Source organism: Heterodontus francisci, chromosome 10 (genome assembly GCF_036365525.1).
Source record: "Heterodontus francisci isolate sHetFra1 chromosome 10, sHetFra1.hap1, whole genome shotgun sequence".
Classification (NCBI taxonomy): Eukaryota; Metazoa; Chordata; class Chondrichthyes; order Heterodontiformes; family Heterodontidae; genus Heterodontus; species Heterodontus francisci.
Window position 1 is genome coordinate 116,657,835 of NC_090380.1, and position 24,564 is coordinate 116,682,398.

Here is a 24,564-nt window from a genome sequence, read left to right on the forward strand (position 1 = left end):
CCCTTCCCATTCACTCCTATTGTACACAATCCCAATGGACCCAAACCCCTCCCATTCAGTCCCATTATACACAAACTCAATGGACCCAAACCCCTTCCGATTGACTCCCATTGTACACAAACCCCTTCCCATTCACTCCTATTGTACACAATCCCATTGTACACAAAGCCCTTCCCATTCACTCCTATTGTACACAATCCCAACGGACCCAAACCCCTCCCATTCAGTCCCATTATACACAATCCCAATGGAACCAAACCCCTTCCCATTCACTCCTATTGTACACAATCCCAACGGACCCAAACCCCTCCCATTCAGTCCCATTATACACAATCCCAATGGAACCAAACCCCTTCCCATTCACTCCTATTGTACACAATCCCAATGGAACCAAACCCCTTCCGATTGATTCCCATTGTACAGAATCCCAATGAACACAAACCCCTTCCCATTCACTCCTATTGTACACAATCCCAATGGATCCAAACCCCTCCCATTCTGTCCCATTACACACAATCCAAATGGAACCAAACCTCTTCCCATTCACTCCTATTGTACACAATCCCAATGGAACCAAACCCCTTCCCATTCACTCCTATTGTACACAATCCCAATGGACCCAAACCCCTCCCATTCAGTCCCATTATACACAAACTCAATGGACCCAAACCCCTTCCGATTGATTCCCATTGTACAGAATCCCAATGAACACAAACCCCTTCCCATTCACTCCTATTGTACACAATCCCAATGGATCCAAACCCCTCCCATTCTGTCCCATTACACACAATCCAAATGGAACCAAACCTCTTCCCATTCACTCCTATTGTACACAATCCCAATGGAACCAAACCCCTTCCCATTCACTCCTATTGTACACAATCCCAATGGATCCAAACCCCTCCCATTCTGTCCCATTACACACAATCCAAATGGAACCAAACCTCTTCCCATTCACTCCTATTGTACACAATCCCAATGGAACCAAACCCCTTCCCATTCACTCCTATTGTACACAATCCCAATGGACCCAAACCCCTCCCATTCAGTCCCATTATACACAATCCCAATGGAACTAAACCCCTTCCCATTCACTCCTATTGTACACAATCCCAACGGACCCAAACCCCTCCCATTCAGTCCCATTATACACAAACTCAATGGACCCAAACTCCTTGCGATTGACTCCCATTGTACAGAATCCCAATGAACACAAACCCCTTCCCATTCACTCCTATTGTACAGAATCCCAATGGACCCAAACCCCTTCCCATTCAGTCCCATTATACACAATCCCAATGGAACCAAACCCCTTCCCATTCAGTCCCATTATACACAATCCCAATGGAACCAAACCCCTTCCCATTCACTCCTATTGTACAGAATCCCAATGGACCCAAACCCCTTCCCATTAACTCCCATTATACACAATCCCAAAGGACCCAAACCCCTCCCATTCAGTCCCATTATACACAATTCCAATGGACCCAAACCCCTCCCATTCAGTCCCATTATACACAAATTCAATGGACCCAAACCCCTTCCCATTAACTCCCATTGTACAGAATCCCAATGCACCAAACCCCTTCCCATTCACTCCGATTGTACACAATCCCAACGGACCCAAACCCCTCCCATTCAGTCCTATTATACACAAGCTCAATGGACCCAAACACCTTCCCATTGACTCCCATTGTACAGAATCCCAATGGACCAAACCCCTTCCCATTCACTTCCATTGTACAGAATCCCAATGGACCCAAACCCCTCCCATTCAGTCTCATTGTACACAATCTCAATGGATCCAAACCCCTTCCCATTGACTCCCATTGTACAGAAACCCAATGGACCCAAACCCCTTCCCATTCACTCCCATTGTACCGAATTCCAATGTTGAGATGCCTTTGCATTCCCTCTAATTGCATAGAATTCCTCATCTAAACATTAGGTTTAAGCATTCAATCTCAATCCATGTGTCAATTCCTCCCCCATTATCTGGTTTTGATCGTTGAACAGTAGCTGATTGAATGTTTTGGAGAGTCACTAATCATGTGTACTTGCAGGTCAGTGTGGAGGCATCCTGAGTCACATGCTGAGGAACGGTTTGGTCTGTTGGGAACTCTGAGTTAAGCCATGTCTGGCAGAATGGGTCACATGCTCAATGTCAGCACTAAGGGTATTACTTTAGCGAGAGGCTTCTCTGTTGCTGCCCTGATAGAGGGTTAAAAGGTTTTACTATGCATTGCACATACCGTCAGTGAATATCTCTCGACGCACGTGCCCTGCCTGTTGTTTCTGTTTCTTTATTGGGCGGGTTTTCTGCATCACTGCGGCACTTGCATTGCTGTCAGTGGAGAAAGGGCTCGTGGGTCGAGGACAGTGTGATGAGGGGAAATGCCGACGGCCTGTGGTAAAGAGGGGAAAGAAGAAAAATGAGTTTTACAATGGGCATAAATTAATTAACTGAGCAAGTAAACCTCCATCACACCCTTTCTTGTCTCTCTCTTCCATCAATTCTCAGTGGTCCTCTTAACATTCTCCTCTCTTGCCTCCAAATCTCCCATCCTCTCCCACTGTGTTGAAATCAAGGCCTAACACACTGTCTTTTTCTCTATCTAAGCCTCATAATTGTGGGTGCTTCACTCCCTCAGCCACCTTTTCCTCCTACAAGTTTTCAACACCCTAGCTTGGTCCATTCTGTTTCTGTGTCCAGCAACATGTCATAACTCAAGTCCTATACACTTAAAGACACCTGAGCCTCTTACTCAGAAAGAGCAGCTGAGCTAGTTTAGCATTGCCTCTTGGTTGAAATCTGAGAGGGCAGGTGGAGCCTTTGTTTAACATCACACCTGAAAGGTGGCACCTCCTGCAGTGCAGTGCTCCTTCAGGACTGCACTGGGAGTGTCAGCCTAGACTTTTATGCTCAACTCTTTGGAGTGGGACTTGAACCCACAACCTTCTGACTCAGAGGTGAGACTGCTACCCACTGAACCAAGGCTGACACACAGCCTTACTGAAATTAGACACTAAATGTATATTAGGTACAGTAGTCTGCTACGATAAATATGTCAAGAACTGGAGGACGTGGATTTAAGGTGATTGGCAAAAGAACCAAAAGCGAAATGAGGAAAAGCATTTTACGCAGTGAGTGGTTAGGATCTGGAATGCACTGCCTGAGAGTGTAACGGAGGCAAATTCAATTGTGGCTTTCGAAGGGAAATTGGACAATTACCTGAAGAGAAAATGTCTGCAGGACTACAGGGAAATTGTAAGGGCGTGGCACTGGCTGAGCAGCTCTTACAGAGAACTGGCATAGACACAATGGCTTGAATAGTCTCCTTCCGTGCCGTAACCATTCTATGGGCAGGATGTTTAGGCCCCAATGGCGGCAAGTCCGGAGGTGGGTGGATGTAAAAATTTGTGCCGTCGGCTGGCATACCAGTTGCTGTCGCCGTTCGGACCGCCGGCAATTTTGCTAAGGGGTGGGTGGGGGGGGGGGGGGGGGTGGGGGGGAGGTGGGATCCGACAATAATAAGCCAACTGATCTTGTTAACAGCTCATTAAGGGCTACTTTGGAATGTTTGTGGGGAGGCACAGTTTACATGATGGATCAGGAACAGCCAGAGTGGAAGGAGGTGGCAAAACAGTCATGGCCATGCAATGCAATTAGGTGGGCCCATTAAAGGGTGCACAGTTAAAAGGAGCACTCATCCATTAACACACAAGTGCCATTAGGTGATCAGAGCTAGGACAGAAAATGGTCTGTGTATGCTGGGGGACTGGAGGGGGTCGTGACCGCCAAGAGCTGTGAGGCCATAAGTGTCAGGAGAGGTGGCCAGTAAACATTGTGATCAGAGCTGATCTCCATCAAGGCCATCAACGCTGCATGGGGACTGCGCCTATCTAGCCAGATGGTATCTGAGATTTGTGCCCTCGTTGAGGAAGACCTCAGATCTCACAGTGACGCTCGTCATGCCCTGCCAGTAGCTATCAAAGTCACTGTGGCTTTGAACTTCTTCACCTCTGTCTCCTTCCAAAAATCAGCAGTGGGCCTTGGCAGCTTCTCGCCAGCAGCAGCAGCACACCATTGCATCTCGCAGCTTACTGATGCCCCATTGGCGAGAGCAGGGCAGTACATACAATTTCAAACAGATGGGTCTTCTCAGGCGCCAAGGACAGTGCGGTTCACCTCGATCACTGGATTCCAGCAGGTACATGACATCATCAAGGTGCTGAGTGAGTGGCCAGTGATATTGATCAACAGGAACGGCTTCCAATCCCTCAATGTTCAGCTGGTCTATGACCTTAACAAGAGCTTCCTGCATGCGTTCACTCACTATCCTGGCAGCCGCCATGATGCCTTCATATTCTCTGGCAGTCCAGGGGGCCACAGCTCTTCATGTCACCACCCAAACTCTGTAAATGGATTTTAGGGGACAAGGAATATCCCTTGAAGAGATGGCTGCTCACCCCTTTACATGACCCCAAGACGGAGACACAGGGGTGCCATCTGCTCACAAGGATCACCATTGAACAGGCCATTGGGCTTCTGAAGATATGGTTCCAGTGCCTAGATCAGTCAGGTGGGGTTCTGTAGTACACTCCTTCAAGGGTCTCACAGACTGTAGTGATCTACTGTGCAGTCCATAACATGGCCCTGCAGAGAGGAGTGGACCTTGAAGAGGGTGAGGCACTAGACCAACAACATTCGTCATCGTCGGAGGAGGAGGAGCAAGATGCAGAACAGATCAGTGCCCAGGCTGTGCAGGGAGATGGCCGGGGCCAACTCAGGAGTCTAACCTCTCATCAGGATGGTGTGAATACCAAGGGCACATCTGATCCAGGCAAGTTTCACCTGATCACTTCTCATCCAGCTGGACTGAACACTCTTGAACTCACTTTGCTCTTCCTGTGAGAACACTTCCATTGAAAACACAACTTTGAATAAATCCACTCTTACCTCCAATGCATGGTGCACATCTGTCCATTGGTCCCACTGTCCCTGTTCAAAGACCATGGCTTCCCTTCACCACATCATCCCTCTTTTCCAGTCTTTCCATTAAAGAAGGGAAGCTCACACGTCTGGGATCATGTCTCAACATTTACAGTGTTAACAATAAATCACAAAGTGCACACTTACAGGTGAAATAAACCCCCGTGAACCACTCAGTGCTCTTCCCAACACAGTGACCTCCATGCTCAGTCATTTCTACGCAGTGCTCCCCTTGTGGCCTCACACGCCTGCTTGCGTGTGTCTGTTTGTGGCTGAGATGTCCGTGGCAGTCGTTCCATTGTGGAGGTGCCAGTAAGTGTTAATACAGGGGCAGCCTCCATCAAAGAGCCCTGCTGAATAGATGGTTCCTGAGTTAGAGGGGCGAAGGAGGCCAATGATGATGATGATGATGGTGCCCCGTGACAGGTGGCACCCTTATTCTCTTCAGTGACAGCCTCAGCCCTCGGATGGAACTCCGAATGGCTGGAGGAGACTACCAGCTGGGCTGTAACTGGCATCCACTCCATGCCTCTCTGTGCTATTAGTGCCACTGACCGGTCCATGCCACAGAATGTGACATGCATTCCTGCTGTTCCTGCATCCACTCCAAGTACTGCCCCAAATGGCTCTCTGTGAGGTGGCCACTCTTTCAATGGAGGAGATTTCAAAGCCCTGAGCCATGGTGGTGTACATGAGCTGAATGGGCTCCTCCATTCTTTGCCCATGACCCCGCACTGCCTCAGGGAACTCTGACATGTGGGAACACATCTCTCACTGCTGGGCAAAGCAGAGCCGCCTTGCTTGTGACTCCTGGGGCCCTGCATCTCCACCCAGCTGAGCAGGCTATGTCTGTCCTCCATCCTCCAAGGGGTCTGCTCACAGCTGCCTCTGCCTCCTTCACTTCCTCCTGCTCACCAGTGCCGTGCTCTTCACCCAGTGCAACCCTTTCTAATCCTGCGTCAGAACCCACCGGTGCGTGTATCTGTGCTGATGGAGAATGTGCTTGAATCATGTGAAGGTGCTGGAACTGCTGGTTTGGATTCTTGAGAGGTGATGCTGCTGCACTTTCATGCTCCCCCTCCATGCGTGACCCTGGGGGAGACAGAAGGAGGAGGTCATGAGAACTCTGCTGAGCTGAGGCTTCCCAATGCAGCTGAGTCGCTGGCATGCTATCAGATGGGGAGGTGCTCACTTCATCCTCTTCATCTACAAAATTCAATATCTTTCACTTCCCCTCCAGGCACTTCCATCTCTCCATCGCCCACCTGGTCATACAGGGCCACCCTAGTGATTACCATCACTGCCTCCTCCATGAGTGTGATGATGGTGAGCTGGAGAACTCCTCCCTCTCCCAGGAATTCTGTGCCCTCTTCTCCTGCAAGGACAAAAAAAAAGAGATAAGGCAACGCTGCCCTCCCTCACCAATGCCAGCGGCTCATTTAAATGACCAGATACATGTATCAGTACTGCCAGGTCCTCAGTACTAGGGCGCTGGCTATGGATGCTGGGTCATTAATTACCCTGGGCACACAGATTTCCCATGTCCAGGAGCACCTTGTAACGTCAGGCTACTCAGCTGGTGTGTACCCTGGAGGCTGGAGAGCGGGAGGTCCATCATCTGGGTCTAGTGTTGCAATCACCTTGCCAGAGCGGAGAGGATCATTAAGCCTCTTGCAGCACTGCACCCAGTTCCTCAGGATGACACTTTGACTGCTGACAGTGCTTGCCACCTGTAGCCGGTCCTGTTTTGTTTGGCTGGGTGGTCTCCTCCAGCCACCCTCTGGAAACAAGACCTCTCGCCTCTCACTCACTGCCTCCAACAGCACCTCAAGGGCTACACCTGTGAACCATGGACAACCCTGCCCTGGGTGCCAGGTCTCTGCCTCTCCTCCTGCTAAGCTGCAGCATGCATGCTGAATCAAAACGGCTGCCATGGTAATGGCTGCCCTCAAGCCTCTAAATTGAGACCCCATTTTACATTTCCCACCTCCATCCCACACCCACTGCCACTAATTTGCGCAAAACCCACCCTCCAGCCAATTAGCAGCTGACATCGGGGAAAATTGCAGGCTGTGACTACCTCCCCCTCCCCCGGTGAGGGATTGGGACGCAAAAATGGTTCTGATGCAGATTCCCGATCCAGGAGGCAAAATCCTGCCCTCTAGACTGGTTGCAACTTTCCAATATCTTTGAACTTTTCAGTTCATCGTGAGTCCTCCCAGCGATCTCAAGCTGCAATGAATTTGTCCTTTGCTGCGCTCCCTAACTACTATCTAAATCTTCTTGTATTCAGTCAAAAGAAAACGAAAGACTTGCATTTCTATAGCGCCTTTCCTGACCTCAGGAACTCTCAAAAGCACTTTACAGCCAATGAAGCACTTGTTAAAGTGTAATCACTATTGCAATGTAGGAAACACAGCAGCCAATTCACGCACAGCAAGCTCCCACAAACAGAAACGTGATGAAGAGCAGATAATCTGTATTTGGGATGTTGATTGAGGGATAAATATTGGCCTAGGACACCCCTGTTCTTCGAAAGAGTGACCATGAGATCTTTTAGATCCACCTGAGAGAGCAGACAGGGCTTTGGTTTAATATATTTTCCAACAGTGCAGTGCTCCCTCAGTGATCCCGTTTGTAAACTTTCAGGACCGAGTCGAACGCTGAGTTTTCCATATTCCCAGATCTACTGAACCTTGGTTCTTATTATCTTCCTCTTTAATGCTTTGTTCTGTGAATTTTAGCTTACTTCAGGCATTGTTTCGAATTCCCTTGATTGCGAGTATAAGTTCCTCGAGTTTTTCTTTGGTTTTCCCTTCAGGTTCTGCTGTGGACAGGATGATCCTACGCTGCTTCTTCACCCCTCCCACATTATCTGAAATACAGTCAATGTATTCTTGGATTTTCCACACCTTGATGGATGGATTCATCCATAACATGGATTCCTTCAAGCCAGAGCTTGGTGCAGACATCAACTCTTAAAAAAGGGAATTCAGGGCCAGAATGATCTCCTGAACGAGGTGGGTCAAAGAGGAATTTGCCACATTTTTCTCCCCCAAATTGGCCTGGGGTTTTTATTTGTGTTTTCACCTCTCCCAGGATATCATGAGGCTTTGGGCGGTTGGAGACGATGATGGACAAGGTACCACCATTGTGTGGGACAGGCTGGATGGGGGCAGAGGACCAGATAGACCCGTTCCTATGTTCATAAATGGTCCTTTTCCACAGTGATAGTTATTTCACCGTCATAAATTTTGTTACGCCTTCCGTGCCAGTGTTTCACAACAGCAAGCCCCGCCCATCATCCTTAGACACTTCCTTCCGCACGGGATCCACTTTAATGAAACCTGGGAGGTGGGGCTATGCGGGATGGAGAAAAGACCATGAGTAGTGGTCAAATTACTGGATTAATGATCCAGAGAACATGAATTCAAATCCCACTGTAGCAGTTTGAAAAAAAAAAATCAGTAAAATGATTTGTGGATGATGAAGCTGTTGCATTGTCATACAAACCCAAGTGGAAGGAAACCTGCCGTCCTTACCCAATCTGGGTAAGTTTAACCTCGGTGGTGCGGAAGCTTCTAGAAATGATAATTCAGGTCAAAATTAGCAGTCACTTGGACAAATGTGGGTTAATTAAGGAAAGCCAGTATGGATTTATTAAGGGAAAATGGTGTTTAGCACACTTGCTTGAGCTTTTGTGAAGAGGTAACAGAGAGATTTGATGAGGGTAATGCTGTTGATGTCATGTACATGACCTTCCAAAAGGCATTTGATAAAGTGCCACACAACAGGCTTGTGCGCCAAGTTATAGCTCATGCAATAAAAGGGACAGTAGCAACATGGATATGAAATTGGCTGAGTGACAGGAAACAGAGCGTAGTGGCTAATGGATGTTTTTCGGGCTGGAGGAAGGTTTGTAGTGGAGTTCTCCAGGGATCAGTGTTGGACCCTTGCTTTTCCTGGTATATAACAATGATCTAGCCCTTGGTGTACAGAGCACAATTTCAAAATTAGTGTGCGATACAAAACTTGTAAATATTGTGCACTGTGAAGATAGTGTAAAACTTCAGAAGGACATTGCTGATGGAATGTGTGGACAAGTAGCGGATGAAATTTAATGCAGAGAAATGTGAAGTGATTCATTTTGGTAGAAAGAACGCAGAGTGACAATACAGAATAAAGGGTACAATTCTAAAGGGGGTGCAGGAGCGGAGGGACCTGGGTGTATATGTGCATAAATCATTGAAGGTGGCAGGACAGATTGAGAGCGCATTTAATAAAGCATACAGTATCCTAGGCTTCATTAATAGGGGCATAGAGTACAAAAGCGAAGAAGTTATGTTAAACTTGTATAAGGCACTGGTTTGGCCTCAACTGGAGGCATTGCATCCAGTTCTGGCCGCCACACTTTACGAAGAATGTGAAGGCATTAGAGAGAGTCAACATAAGAACATAATAAATAGGAGCGGACGAGGCCATTCAGCCCTTCGAGCCAATCCAGTGCCATTCAATGAGATCATGGCTGATCTTCTACTTCAACACCATTTTCCTGCACTATCCCTGTAACCCTTGATGTTTTTAATATGTAGAAATCCATCGATCTCAGTCTTGAACATACTCAATGATTGAGCCTCCACAGCCCTCTGGGACAGAGAATTCTAAAGATTCACAACCCTCTGAGTGAAGAAATTCCTCCTCATCTCAGTCCTAAATGGCCTGTCCCTCAGTCTGAGACTGTGTTCCCTAGTTCTAGGACTCCCCAGCCAGGGAAAATATCCTTCCTGCATCAACCCTGTTGAGCCCTGTAAGAATTTTGTATGTTTGAATGAGACCACCTCTCATTCTTCTAAGCTCCAGAGAATAAAGGCCCAGTCTATTTAATCTTTCCTCATAGGTCAATCCCTCCATCCCAGGAATTAGTTTGGTGAACATTCGTTGCACTTCCTCTATGGCAAATATATCTTTCCTTAGGTAAGGAGACCAAAACTGTGCACAATACTCCAGGTGTGGTCTCACCAAGGCTCAATATAAATGTAGTAAGATATATTTACTCCTATATTCAAATCCTTTTGTAATGAAGTCCAACAAACCATTTGCCTTCTTAATTGCTTGCTGTACCTGCATGTTAGCTTTCAGTGATTCATGAACAAGGACACCCAAGTCCCTTTGAAGCTCAACACTTCCCAGCCTTCTGTTTTTCCTACCAAAGTGGATAGCCTCACATTTCTCCACATTGTATTCCATCTGCCAAATTTTCGCCCACTTGCTTAGCCTCTCCAAATCCCCTTGAAGTATATTTGCATCCTCCTCACAACTCACACTTCCACCTAGTTTTGTGTCATCTGCAAACTAGGAAATATTACATTTAATTCCCACATTCAAATCATTGATATAGATTGTGACTAGCTGGGGCCCAAGCCCTGATCATAGAATTATAGAATCATAGAAAATTTACAGCACAGAAAGACACCACTTGGTACCCCACTGGTTACAGCCTGCCAACCTGATAATGACCCGTTTATTCCTACTCTCTGTTTTCTGTCCGTAAATAGTCCTCAATCCATGCCAGTATATTCCCCCCAATCCCATGTGCTCTAATTTTGTTCACTAATTTCTTTTGTGGGACCTTTTCAAAAACTTTCTGAAAATCTAAATATATCGCATCCACTTGTTTTCCCTGATCTATTCTGCTAGTTCCTCAAAAAACTCCAACAGGTTTGTGAAACATGACTTCTCTTTCATAAATCCGTGTTGACTCTTCCCAACCCTACCATTATTTTCTAAGTGTTCTGTTATCACATCCTTTACGCTAGATTCTAGGGTTTTCCCTATGACTGATATTGGAATAACAGGTCTGTAGTTCTCCGTTTTCTCTCTCCCTCCTTTCTTAAATAGTGGGGTTACAATTACCACCTTCCAAACTGCAGAAACCATTCCAGAGTCTACAGAATTTTGAAAGATGACCACCAATGCATCTATTATTTCTATAGCCACCTCTTTCAACACGCTGGGATGCAGATCATCAGGTCCAGGGGATTTATTTCCTTCAAGTCCAATTAAATTTTATAGTACTTTCTTTTAACTAATATTAATATATTGCAGTTCCTTATTTACACTAGTCCCGAGATTCTCCATTATTTCTGGGAGATTTTTAGTATTTTCCTCAGTGAAGACAGACACAAAGTATTTAATTAGTTTCTCTGCCATTTCCTTATTCCCCATTATAAATTCTCCTGACTCCGTGTGTAATGGACCCACATTTGCTTTTACATACCTATAGAAGCTTTTACAGTCTATCATCACACCCTTTAATGTAATTTCCCAAACCACCATAGCCAATTTGCCCCTCATACTTTCATAGTTTCCTTTGCTTAGATACAAGACCCCAGTTTCTGATTGAACTATATCACTTTGAAACTTAATGTAAAATTCTATCATATTATGATCATTCTTTCCTAAAGGCTCCTTTACATCAATATTATTAATTAGCCCTTTTTCATTGCACAATACCAGATCTAAAGTACCCCATTCCCTAGTTGGTTCCTCAACATACTGCTCTAAAAGACCATCTCACATACATTCCAAGAATTCGTTCTCCACAACATTAATACTAATTAGGTTTACCCAGTCTTTATGTAGATTGAAAGCTCCCATGAGTCCCATATTACCCTTGCTACATGCTCCTCGAATTTCCTGATTTATACTGTGATTTACATTACCACTGCTATTTGGTGGCCTATAAACAACTCCCACCAATGTTTTCTGCCCCTTGCTGTTGTTTAAGTCCTCCCAAACTGCAGGAAAAATTCAAGCAAATGGTTCCAGGGATGAGGAACTTCAGTTACATGGACAGGTTGGAGAGGTTGGGACTGTTCTCCTTAGAGAAGGTTGAGAGATTTGATTGAGATGTTCCAAATAAAGAGGTCTCTGGACAGAGTAGATAGGGAGAAACTGTTTCCATTGGTGGAGGGATCGAGAACCAGAGGACACCGTTTTAAGGTAATTGGCAAAAGAAGCAATGGCGACACGAGGAAAAATCTTTTGACGCAGCGAGTGGTTAGGATCTGGAATGCATTGCCTGAGAGTGTGGTGGAGGCAGATTCAATTAGGGCATTCAAGAGGGAATCGGATTATTATCTGAAAAGGACTAGGTGCAAGGCTATGGGGAGAAGGCGGTGGTGAGGCACTTGGTGAATAGCTCTTTCAGAGAGCCAGCACAGACATGATGGGCCAAACGGCCTCCTTCTTTGTGCTGTAACCATTCGATGAGTCTATGATATGTGACTCCAGCCCCACACTAACGAGGGTGCCTCTTAACGGCCCTCTGTCTATCATAGCAACTGGAGGAAGGGGCAATAAATGTCAATACTGCCACAGACACCCACATCCAAGAATGAATTTAAAAGCAACACTGGCAGAGGATTCAACACTGAGCGAAGAGCTTGCCAACGTTAATAAAATACAGAACAAATGATTAACCGAAATGTACAATATGAATTTATCGCTACAATAATATTTTACATTCTGGAACTGATTACAAGGAAATTCTTTTATCACTGTATTAATTTTTAATGGAATTTGAAATGTTCTGGATATTAATTCTAGGGTCGCCTCTCACTGATTCTCCTCCACCTGTCTAATAAGCATTTTTACGGAACGAGCAGCAGAAATTGCTCATCACAGGTCACTAATTAGATGCAGACAGTTCACATCTAATCAAGTTCCACCAGGTTAAATTCCTTGACTCTGATTGGCTAGTTCAAGGCTTGCATATTTAATACTAATCATGAAACTAATGAGGTTAAATTAAACCAATGCTGGGGCACACAACAAGAGAATGAAGCGTCATTAAGCACTTACCTCAAGCTGAGTGTAGATTCTGGTTACTAAAAGTTAAATCCTCCAAATATAAATATATGGGGAGTCATGAGAGGAGTGTCAGCAATTCGATTTGTGTACCTGCCCTGGGAGTGTTTGATGGTGACAGTGTAGAGGGAGCTTTACTCTGTATCCAACCTTGTGCTGTACCTGCCCTGGGAGTGTTTGATGGTGACAGTGTAGAGGTAGCTTTACTCATATCTGTTTTTTTTTCTTTTGAACAAGAACACGTGCCCAGGGGATAAAAGTACCTTTGTACTTAGTAGCTTAGGTGAGTCATCAGCCCGTGGAGTGTTTGATGGGGGACAATGTAGAGGGAGCTTTACTCTGTATCTAACCCCCATTTTTTTTTTTTTCTTTTTCTTTTTTTTTCCAGATCACAACAAGTCACTGTGTAAAAAAAACAAAATCCCCTCATCTTCTCACTGCTTCAATTACCAATTATTTGAAATCTGTGTCCCTCTGCTTACCGACCCTCCTGCTAGTGGAAACAGTTCCTCCTTAGTTACTCCATCAAAACACCTCATAATTTTTGAACACATTTATCAAATCTTGCAAGCTTTTATGTTTTACTTGCCCTGGGAGTGTTTGATGGGGACAGTGTAGAGGGAGCTTTACTCTGTATCTAACCCCCGTGCTGTACCTGTCCAGGGAGTGTTTGATGGGGACAGTGTAGAGGGAGCTTTACTCTGTATCTAACCCCCATGCTGTACCTGCCCTGGGAGTGTTTGATGGGAACAGTGTAGAGGGAGCTTTACTCTGTATCTAACCCATACTGTGTCTGCCGTGGGAGTGTTGATGAGACAGTGTTGGGGGACCTTTACTCCATATCGAATCTTTTTTTTTTACTTTCTCCCCTTTTTTTTTCTTCTAACCCTTCTTTTTTCATATAAAACCCTGTGCTGTAACTGCCCTGGAAGTGTTTGATGGTGACAGTGTAGGGGGAGTTTCACTCTGTATCTAACTCATGCTATACCTGTCTTGGGAGTGTTTGATGGGACAGTGTACAGGAGCTGTACGCACCTGTTGCCTCCTGCATTTGATGTCGAGCTACCTTGAGCCCCGCGTACTCAGCAGCTGCTGCAACAGCGTGTGCGAAATCAGCGTCGGTGAAGAAGGAACCGTCAGAGGAGCTGACGGCACTGGAGCGCCCACTCGAGGTGTTGGCATCCTCCTCCGAGGCTGAGCCCCAGCCGTTGATCATGGAACCGGTGACAGAACTTTCCAGGTCTCCCACGCTGGAGGCGGGGGTCTGCTCCAGGCCATGCAGCAGGAGTCGGCGGCTGTGCATCTTGGCCACTTCAACCTCCTCCTCTTCCCCCTCCTCCTCAGGGGCGTCTGTGTCCATGTCAGAGACCAGCGGCCCTGAGATGTAGCCGTATGTGTGAGAGGGGGAGACAGGCCTCGGTGGTGGGGGAGGGCTGATTGGATGGCGCCTGAGAAGAGATAACAATTTTAGTACTGAAAAGACTTGCATTTATATAGTGCCATTCACAGCCTCAGGTCATCCAAAACATTTTTCAACCAATGAATTACTTTTTGAAGTGTCGTCACTGTAGTAATGTTGGAAAGTGCAGTAGCTAATTTGCACACAGCAAGATCAGACAGACAGCAATGTAATAATGACCAGATCATATGTTTTAGCAATGGCGGATGAGGGATAAATATTGGCTAGGGAGAATTCCCGTGCTCGTCTTCGAAATAGTGGCTATTGGTTCATTTATCTCCAGTTTAATGTCTCATCTGAAAGATGGCACCTCCAAGAGTGCTGCACTCCCTCAGTACCAGCACTGAAAGTGTCAGTCTGGATTATGCTCTCAAGTCATGGGACTTGAACCATTGACCTTCGGAATCAGAGGCGAGACAGTTCTATCCACTGAGTCACTGCTGAAAGGAAGAAATCAAAGTATTGGAACTGCAACACCGATTGTGTGCGAGTCCACAACTAGGGCTCATAAATATAAGATAGTCACTAAATCCAATGGGGAATTCAGGAGAAACTTCTTTCCCTGGAGAGTGGTAAGAATGTGGAACTCCCTACCCCAGGAAGTGGTTGAGGTGAATAGTATTGATACATTTAAGATGAATCTAGATAAATACGTGAGGGAGAAAGGAATAGAAGAATATGCTGATAGGTTGAGATGAAGTAAGGTGGGAGGAGACTTGTGTGGAGCATAAACACTGATATGGACTAGTTGGGCCGAATGGCCCATTTTTGTGCTGTAAATTCTATGTAACTTTATTAAACAGACTGTGAGCACCAATCCATTGATGTATTTTGGGTCTCTAATTTTCTCTCATCGAGGTGTGGGGATAGTATACAGGAACCAGGTCCCCACAAATGTCTGCTCCAAATTCCAATCCTTTGTGCCAAGGCACTATTGAGTGTTCATAGGCTATTCAGCCATGGGGAGTTCTCAGTTGCCACCTATAGCAGGTAGGCACTGGTCTAGAAAAGGAATCTTGTGTCAATTGCTCCCTACCTAGCCGGGTGTGTCCAAACTTAGTATTTCTCCAGGAAACTGGTCTCAGAGCAGCTAAGTCAGCACAGACCAGGGATCAAACCTGTCTGTGTCGGTCAGTTAGCAACTGAGTTTTTGGGTGGAGGTAGGTGGGGGAGTTTCACGGTGGCGATTTAGCGCATAGCCATGCACCTGGTTAGTTTGCCTGTGGACCGGGTTGACCTGCTCCTAGGTAATGATCTGGCAGGGGTGAAGGTGATAGCTTCCCCAGTAATGGAAGAGAGTCAGGGTAGTGGCAGGAGACGGTCCCCTGCAGGTTCCCTGAATGTGTAGTAAATGAAGCCATGATCAAACTAGCTCCCCCAGAGGAGACTGCATTGGCACTGCAGGCAGATGACCATGAGGTCTGTGTGTCTGAGACTTTCTTTGGAAAGTCAGAAGACCCAGGGAATGAGTTGAATGGATCTTCCCTAGCTGAGGCTCAGCGAGCCTATCCAGTGTTGCGAGAGTTAGCACAGGTTGCCCAGTCTGAAGGTGAAGCAGAGAGAGTCCCTGATTGCTACTATTTAAAGAATGAGGTACTGATGAGGAAATGGAGTTCTCCTCACAGACCTGAGAGCAAGGAGTAGACAGTGGTTCACCAGTTAGTGGTGCCGCAGAGGTACCAGAGAGAAATATTAAGAATGGCCCATGAGACTACAGTGGCTGTAGATGCTGGTATACGAAAGACCAAAGACCACATAAGACAGCAGTTTGACTGGCCAAAACTCCATAAAGATGTGGTGGAGCACTGTTGGAGTTACCACATGTACCAGGTTGAGGGGAAACACCAACCCACAGTGAAATCTGCACCCCTAAGTCCTGTATCGGTGTTTGGAAGACCCTCCAGCAGAGGGCTGCTAAAATGTAAGGGACCCCTGCCAAGAACAAAATGGGGAAAAGGGACAAAGAGGCCAGGTTAAAGGAAGTCCAGGAGGAATCCCAAATGAAAACCCCTATTGTCCGGTCAGCCAACCCCGAAATGTTTGAAAAGTTAGACCCCACATCCTCCTATGTAAATGCAGACACCAGAGACACACCACCAGAGTTGCTCACAGCATTGACAGGAACCTGCAGAGACAAAGAAAGTCCTCCAGAGGGCAAAGAAACTGTGAGGGTCATGCCTCACCTAGTCGAAGTACCACAGGGGAGTGCAGTAGAATCCCCCTGCACAGTCAGGAAAAAAGGGAACCAACCATCCCCTAAGGTGAAAAGCCCTTGCATGACTCATCAAAGCACTGAAAGAGGGTTCCAAATGGTTCCACCCACTGCCGCCGCCCATGAGCAGAACTCCAACCTAGGACTAATTAAATCTAACCCTCCCCCTGCAGACCTCAACAGGAACAAAGACACCCGAAGTAGTCATGGAAATATAGAAACTGAAAAACTTTCCCAAAACCCACATGTTTATTGGGATGCCAAAATGAACATTTTAAAGCAGCACTGCTACCAAGAAAAGACAAGCTGTAGCAATTTTTAGGATTCATGAATGAATGAGAAAGATGCATGTGTGTTTTCTTTTACCTACTCTTCTTTCTAGTCGCTTTTAATGAAATGTTCATTTAACAAATCGCATTTAATTCTGCTGGGTGTGGAGGTGTCATGAAGACCCCCACCTGCCAAGAATGAGGCAAATTAATTATGTCACATGAACATTAAATTTAAACTGTTGTTGGAGTGGAGAGATGGCTTGTTTAAAGAGATCAGCAGCGGCTGGCAAAAAATCTGCATTCTAAGAGACAGTCGCCTAGGAAAAGACAATGGGAACTGCTCACTGATTCAATTAACAGAGACTGGTCTGGGCAATGGTGATCCACATCTTGTCAGTGTAAGAGACAGCACTACACCACCCATCCCCCACCCCATGAGAGCTTTGGAATCCACAAACGCAGGAGTTAGTGAAAAAAAAGAGTCACATGACTAACCTGCTGCCAGGTCTGGTTTTGAACTGCTCACAGGACAGCTTGGGTCAGACTGCATATTGCAACTGAACTTGGAAGAAGGGAGCCTCTCTCCTGACTAGCTCTCTCTCTCTCACTAATCTCCGGATCCACTGAAGTCACTTAAACCTCAAGAGAGAAAAGACTCTGACATCAAAACAAGTTAAAGCGTGCACTGGGCCCCAACAAAACGGCAAGACTTACTGGCAACCAAAGACTCCACATCGAACTCAAGGGACCATAAATAGAACCCAGATATTGCCTCAAACCTTTCCCCTTTATTCTTTCTACTCCTCTCTCTATCTGCGTGTGCGTTTATTGCGTGTGCATACTAGAGTGGTTGCGCTGCGTATTCGTAGTCATTAACCAAATTAGAGTTTAAGATTAATAAACTTCCACCTTTCTTGTTTAAATCTAAGAAAACCTGTCTGATTGATTTCTTTGTCTTACAATTGGAAAGCAGTGAACAAGGATTCACAGAGGGAGAGCTAAAAACACAGTGTTTTTAAGATTAAACTGTTACGGTTAAACCAGGCAGAGGCTGAGAGGGACCCCGAGAGTCTTTTCTCACCTGGTCATAACAGGATATTGACATGTGTGTGTGCGTGTGTGTGTGAGGGTATTGATATGTGTGTGTGTGTGTGTGTGTGTGTATTGATGTGTGTGTGTGTATTGATGTGTGTGTGTATTGATGAGTGTGTGTGTAAAACACCTCTCTCGATGTAGCCCCACTACCCAGTTCCAGTTACCTGCGGTCACTCCCAGCCTGGATGAGGGCCAGGTTCTCCTGATTGTCCTGTAGCATGGGCATCAGCTCCTCCTGTGGCGAGGGGGTCAGGGTAGCAGTGGACTGGTGGCTGTAAGACACAGCTGCCGGGGATGAGGCAGCCCCTCGGATTGGTGGCGTGGGTCCTCGTTCATCCTCCTCCTCCTCTTCTAGCTCATCCTGCTGCAGGTACATCCTGGTAGGAGGCACTGGACACAGACCATCTCGATCATAACTATAATAGAAAAAAAAAACAAGATATCAAGACTGTCTGAAAAGAGTTTGCATGGTCTCAGCCCAGTTCATAAGTTGCCTTCAGGTCTGAGTTTAACATGGAATCACCAACCTCACCCGAGCAGGCACAGCACGCATTACTGCAGCTTTTAAAAATGCCCGCTATAGTGACTTCAATCCCTTGTTTGACTGCTGCCCATTGTTGGCTTGAAATGCACAATGCTTTGTAAATAATGTAGAATTCAGCACCATTTATGACTCATCAGATACTGAAGCAGTCCGTGCCTACATACAGCAAGTCCTGAACAACATTCAGACTCGGGCTGATAAGTGGCAAGTAACGTTCGCGCCACACAAGTACCAAGCAATGACTATCTCAAACAAGAGAGAATCTAACCATTTTCCCTTGACATTCAATGGCATTACGATCGCTGAATCCCCCACTATCAACATCCTGGGGGTTACCATTAACCAGAAACTTAACTGGAGTCGCCATATAAATACTGTGACTACAAGAACAGGTCAGAGGCTGCGCATTCTGTGGCGAGTAACTCACCTCCTGACTCCCCACTGTCTGTCCACCATCTACAAGGCACAAGTCAGGAGTGTGATGGAATACTCTTCACTTGCCTGGATGGGTGCAACTCCAACACATGCAGGAAGCTCGACATTATCCAGGACAAAGCAGCCCGCTTGATCAGCACCCCATGCACCACCTTCAACATTCACTCCCTCCACCACACAGTGGCAACTGTACAACATACAGGATGCACTGCAGCAACTCACCACACCTCCTTTGACAGCGCCTTCCAGGTTCCATTAGATTGGAAAACAGCGAATGCAACCCCTTTATTCAAAAAGGGAGGGAAACAGAAAGCAGGAAACTACAGGACAGTTAGCTTAACATCTGCATTGGGATAATGTTAGAAGCTATTATTAAAGACGTTATAGCAGGGCACTTAGAAAAATTCATGGTAATCAGACAGAATCGACATGGTTTTGTGAAAGGGAAATCATGTTTAACCAATTTATTGAAGTTCTTTGAAGAAGTAACATGTGCTGTGGATAATGGGGAACTGGTGGATGGACTGGACTTAGATTTCCAGAAGGCATTGATAAGGTGGAACATCAAAGGTTATTGAGGAAAATAAAAGCTCATGGTGTAGGGGGTAACATATTGGTATGGATAGAAGATTGGCTAGCTAACAGGAAACAGAGAGTAGGCATAAGTGGGTCATTTTCTGGTTGGTAAGATGTAGAGTGGTGTGCCACAGAGATCAGTGCAGGGGCCTCAAATTTTTACAATTTATAAAATTGACTTAAATGAAAGGACCAAAGGTATGGTTGCTAAATTTGCTGATGACACAAAGATAGATAGGAAAATAAGTTGCAAAGAGGACATGAGGAGGCTACAAAGGGGTATAGATAGGTTAAGTGAGTGGACAAAGATCTGGCAAATGGAGTAAAATGTGGGAAAATGAGAAATTGTCCACTATGGCAGGAAGAATAAAAAAGCATATATCTAAATGGTAATAGACTGCAGAGCTCCAAGATGCAGAGGGATCTGGGTGTCCTAGTGCATGAATTGCAAAAAGTTATAGAGTCAAAACAGGCATTCAGCCCATCGTGTCTGTGCCGGCCATCAAGCACCCATCTATTCTAATCCCATTTAGTTTAGTTTTTAGTTTAGTTTAGTTTAGTTTAGAGATACAGCACTGAAACAGGTCCTTCGGCCCACCAAGTCTGTGCCGACCATCAACCACCCATTTATACTAATCCTACACTAATTCCATATTCCTACCACATCCCCACCTGTCCCTATATTTTCCCTACCACCTACCTATACTAGGGGCAATTTATAATGGCCAATTTACCTATCAACCTGCAAGTCTTTGGCATGTGGGAGGAAACCCACGCAGACACAGGGAGAACTTGCAAACTCCACACAGGCAGTACCCAGAATTGAACCTGGGTCGCTGGAGCTAACCACTGCGCCACTGTGCCGCCCCAGCACTTTGCCCGTAGCCTTGTATGCTATGGCATTTCAAGTGCTCATCTAAATACTTCTTAAACATTGTGAGTTGTTCCTGCCTCTACCACCCCTTCAGGCAGTGTGTTCCAGATTGCGACCACCCTCTAGGTGAAAAAAATTTTCCTCAAATCCCCTCTAAACCTCTTTCCCCTTACCTTAAATCTATGCCCCCTAGTTATTGACCCCTCCGCTAAAGGAAAAAGTTTCTTCCTATCTAACCTATCAATGCCCCTCATAATTTTGTATACGTCAATCAGGTCCCCCCTCAGCCTTCTCTGCTCTAAGGAAAACAACCCTAGCCTTTTCAGTCTCTCTTCATAGCTGAAATGCTCCAGCCCAGGCAACACCCTGGTGAATCTCCTCTGCACCCGCTCCAGTGCAATCACATCCTTCCTATAATGTGGTGCCCAGAACTGTGCCGCCCCAGCTGTGGCCTAACTAGCATTTTATACAGCTCCATCATAACCTCCCTGCTCTTATATTCTATTCCTCGGCTAAAAAAGGCAAGTATCCCATACGCCTTCCTAACCAACTTATCTACCTGTGCTGCTGCCTTCAGTGATCTATGGACAAGTACATCAAGGTCCTTCTGACCCTCTGTACTTCCTAGGATCCTACCATCCATTGTATATTCCCTTGCCTTGTTAGTCCTCTCAAAATGCATCACCTCACACTTCTCAGGATTAAATTCTATTTGCCACTACTCCACCCATCTTACCAGCCCATCTATACCTTCCTGTAATCTAAGGTTTTCCTCCTCACTATTTACGACACCACCAATTTTCGTGTCATCTGCGAACTTACTGATCATACCTCCTATATTCACATCTAAATCATTAATGTACATTACAAACAGCAAGGGTCCCAGCACCGATCTCTGTGGTACACCACTGGTCACAGGCTTCCACTCGCAAAAACAACCCTCAACCATCTCCCTCTGCCTCCTACCACAAAGCCAATTTTGGATCCAATTTGCCAAATTGCCCTGGATCCCATGGGCTCTTACCTTCTTAACCAATATCGCATGCAGGACATTATAAAAAGCTTTACTGAAGTCCATGTAGACTACATCAACTGCTTGCAGTTAGTATGCAGGTATGCAGTAATTAGGAAAGCTAATAGAATGTTATCATTTATTGCAAGGGGAATTGAATACAAAAGTATGAAAGTTATGCTTCCGTTATACAGGGCATTGGTGAGACCACTCCTGGAGTACTGTGTACAGTATTGGTTTCCTTATTTAAGGAAGGATGTAAATGCGTTGGAAGCAGTTCAAAGAAGGTTTACTCGACTAATACCTGGAATGGGCGGGTTGTCTAACGAGGAAAGGTTGGACAGGCTCGGCTTGTATCCGCTGGAATTTAGAAGAGTAAGATGTGACTTGATTGAAATATATAAGATCCTGAGGGGTCTTGACAGGGTGGATGTAGAAAGGATGGTTCCTCTCGTGGGAGAATCTAGAACTAGGGGTCACTGTTTAAAAATAAGGGGTCGCCCATTTAAGACAGAAATGAGGAGAAATTGTTTCTCTCAGAGGGTTGTGAGTCTTTGGAATTCTCATCCTCAAAAAGTGGTGGAGGCAGAGTCTTTGAACATTTTTAAGGCAGAGGTAGATGAGCAAGGGGGTGATAGGTTATTGGGAGTAGGCGGGAATGTAGAGTTGAGGTTACAATCAGATCCTGTTGAATAGCGGAGCAGGCTCGAAAGTCCGAGTGGCCTACTCCTGCTCCTAATTCGTATGTACATATGTTCCAAACCGGCGGTCTCTACCACCTAGAAGGACAACGACAGCAGATGCATGGGAACACCACCACCTGCAAGTTCCCCTCCAAGCCACACACCATCCTGACCTGGAACTATATCGCCGTTCCTTCACTGTCACTGGGTCAAAATCCTGGAACTCCCTTCCTAACGGCACTGTGGGTATACCTACAGTGGACGGTCCATGGACGGCCTTCCCTCTCCACTGCCAATTGAGGCCCTTAAGTGGCCAATTAATGCCCAATTAAGGGCCTCATCCTGCCACCGCCAGTATGAGCTCAGCGGTTGGCAGGCATGTCGCTGCACAGGGAGCACGCCAAGAAAATCCATGTGGGTTGCTTGCCAGCTCCGGTGGGGAATGGGGGTGTGATGGTCCCTCACTAAAAGGCCTGATTGAGGCACCTAGCATCAGGAAGGATGTGGGCCCATTGACAGCCAACCTCCTGCCCTTGCTGCCAACCCCGCTACATATCCCCTCCCCCAGAACCCCCAGCCTGGGAAACGCCTCCCACCCTGACTCACCTGTGGCCTGGGTCCCTCGCCTCTGTTGAGTCCGGTACAGGCGCAGTGGCACTTCTCAGTTAAAGAATCGCCGGCCTCTGATTTGCCAACAACTCTCAGCAGATGAGTCTTCCTTCGCCGGGGTCCTTAATCCCGTGGAATGCTGAGCACTATCCATTTAAGTGCCTAATTGGCATGTAATGCAGCAGCCCTTCCCCAGTGGTGGTGATGTGGGGCTCTCGCTGACATTTTAGGTGGTGGCCGAGAACCCCATCGCCAAGATAAAATCCCCCTCCAAATGAATCAATGTGCATTTTCTCTTCACCTCCAAATCTCTATCTTCCTCATTCTACATTTCCCTTGCTCCTTATTCACAGCCCATCTACCTATAATCTACCTTTTAACCTGCATTCAAATTCCTAATCTGCTGTGGCTGGGTTTTGAACTCTCGGGATTATTAGGCCATCAATTTAACTGCTACATTATAATTTGAGTCGCTTGCAAAGCAGACAATGCTGGATATCCAGTGACTCCACTACAGAGCCAAACCAGTCCAGCTAAGTTAAGGGGAGGGAAGGAGGTCCCAAAGTGCTTCACAGCCAATGAAGTGCAATCATTGCTGTAATGCCAGAAACACAGAAGCCAATTTATGCACAGCAAACTCCTCAACATTTGATAATGACCAGATAATGTATTTTTGTGATGCTGGTTGAGGGATAATTATTGGCCAGGACACTGGGGAGAACGACCCTGCTTTTCTTCGAAATAGTGCCTTTGGATCTTTTACACCCACCTGAAGGGAAGCCTTGGTTTAACATCGCATCTGAAAGATGCCACCTCTGACAGTGCAGCCTCCCTCAGTACTGGCAGTGGGAGCGTCAGCACGGATTACGTTCTCAAGTCCCTGAAGTGGGGTTTGAACTTTCCATCGCAACCTATGGTGGTTTTCCCAAACAACACTAATCACAGGCGAACTGCCAACATGCCTGGAATAAGTGTCACTTGGGAGCATTCGGAGCCCATGGAGCCCATGCCTCAACGAGAGCCAGTGCCTGCAGGGCGGGAGGGGTAAAGCCTCGGGTGCTAAATAGAAGCAGGAAAGATCTACATACCTTTCCTCTGTGGTGAGACTGTATTCTTCAGGATTGCATGTTGTGGGAGGTGGGTGAGCTGGAGGTGGTGGCAAGAGATCTGCCCAATTCATGCCACCCTGTTTGGGCAACTTTGGAGTTCGAACGTTCTTCTTGTGACCCTGGCTCCCTGGACAAAGAACAGGAAGAAAGATTGTGATCTTCAGCGGGAGGATTTGGCCGAAAATATTCAACGTCCTTCAATACGGAAGGGGCCTGAGGATGTACAGCATGGTAACATTCCAACAAATAAACTCACTCCAAAGGAAAGTGAGACAGAGCAAAGTAGAGAGCTGGATTAGCAGCATGGTGGTTTCTCAGGCATTTAGATCTCAATCTAAAAATGAGAAAGATGAGGGGTGATTGAGATTTTGAAAATTATCAGAAGATTTAACAGGGTAGGTTTATGGACTCTCTGAGTGGTCCATTAATGTAAGACAGTTATTAATAAATCCAATAGGGAATTCATGAGTAACTTCTTTACCCAGAGAAAAGGGAACCTTGCATTTATATAGCACCTCTCACAACTTCAGAATGTCCCAAAGTACTTTACAGTCAATTAAGTGCTTTTGAAGTGTAGTCACTGCTGTTGGAAATACAGCAGCCAATTAGCACACAGCAAGCTCCCACACTGGGAGAATGTTTGTGTGCTTGTTGATTAAGGGATAAGTGTTAGCCTGGACACTGGGGTGAACTCCACTGCTCTTCCAAAAAGTGTCATGGGATCTTTTTCATCCACCTGACAGGGCAGGTGGGGCCCTCGATTTAACACCTCATCAAAAGATGGCCCTTCCCACAGTACTGGCCCCAGCATAGATTATGGGC

General features: G+C 46.2%; 1 protein-coding gene across 1 annotated transcript in view; it reads right to left on the bottom strand.

The window, feature by feature from the left end:
- The window catches only part of robo1 (roundabout, axon guidance receptor, homolog 1 (Drosophila)), a 1,072,119-nt gene that overhangs the window by 29,179 nt on the left and 1,018,376 nt on the right, over positions 1–24,564 (bottom strand). The window contains exons 25-28 of the mRNA XM_068041298.1: positions 23,722–23,869; positions 18,065–18,316; positions 13,898–14,310; positions 2,253–2,405 (exon numbers count right to left, since the gene is read on the bottom strand). Coding sequence (XP_067897399.1) covers positions 2,253–2,405; positions 13,898–14,310; positions 18,065–18,316; positions 23,722–23,869 — 966 coding nt within the window. The remainder of the gene's footprint in view (positions 1–2,252; positions 2,406–13,897; positions 14,311–18,064; positions 18,317–23,721; positions 23,870–24,564) is intronic.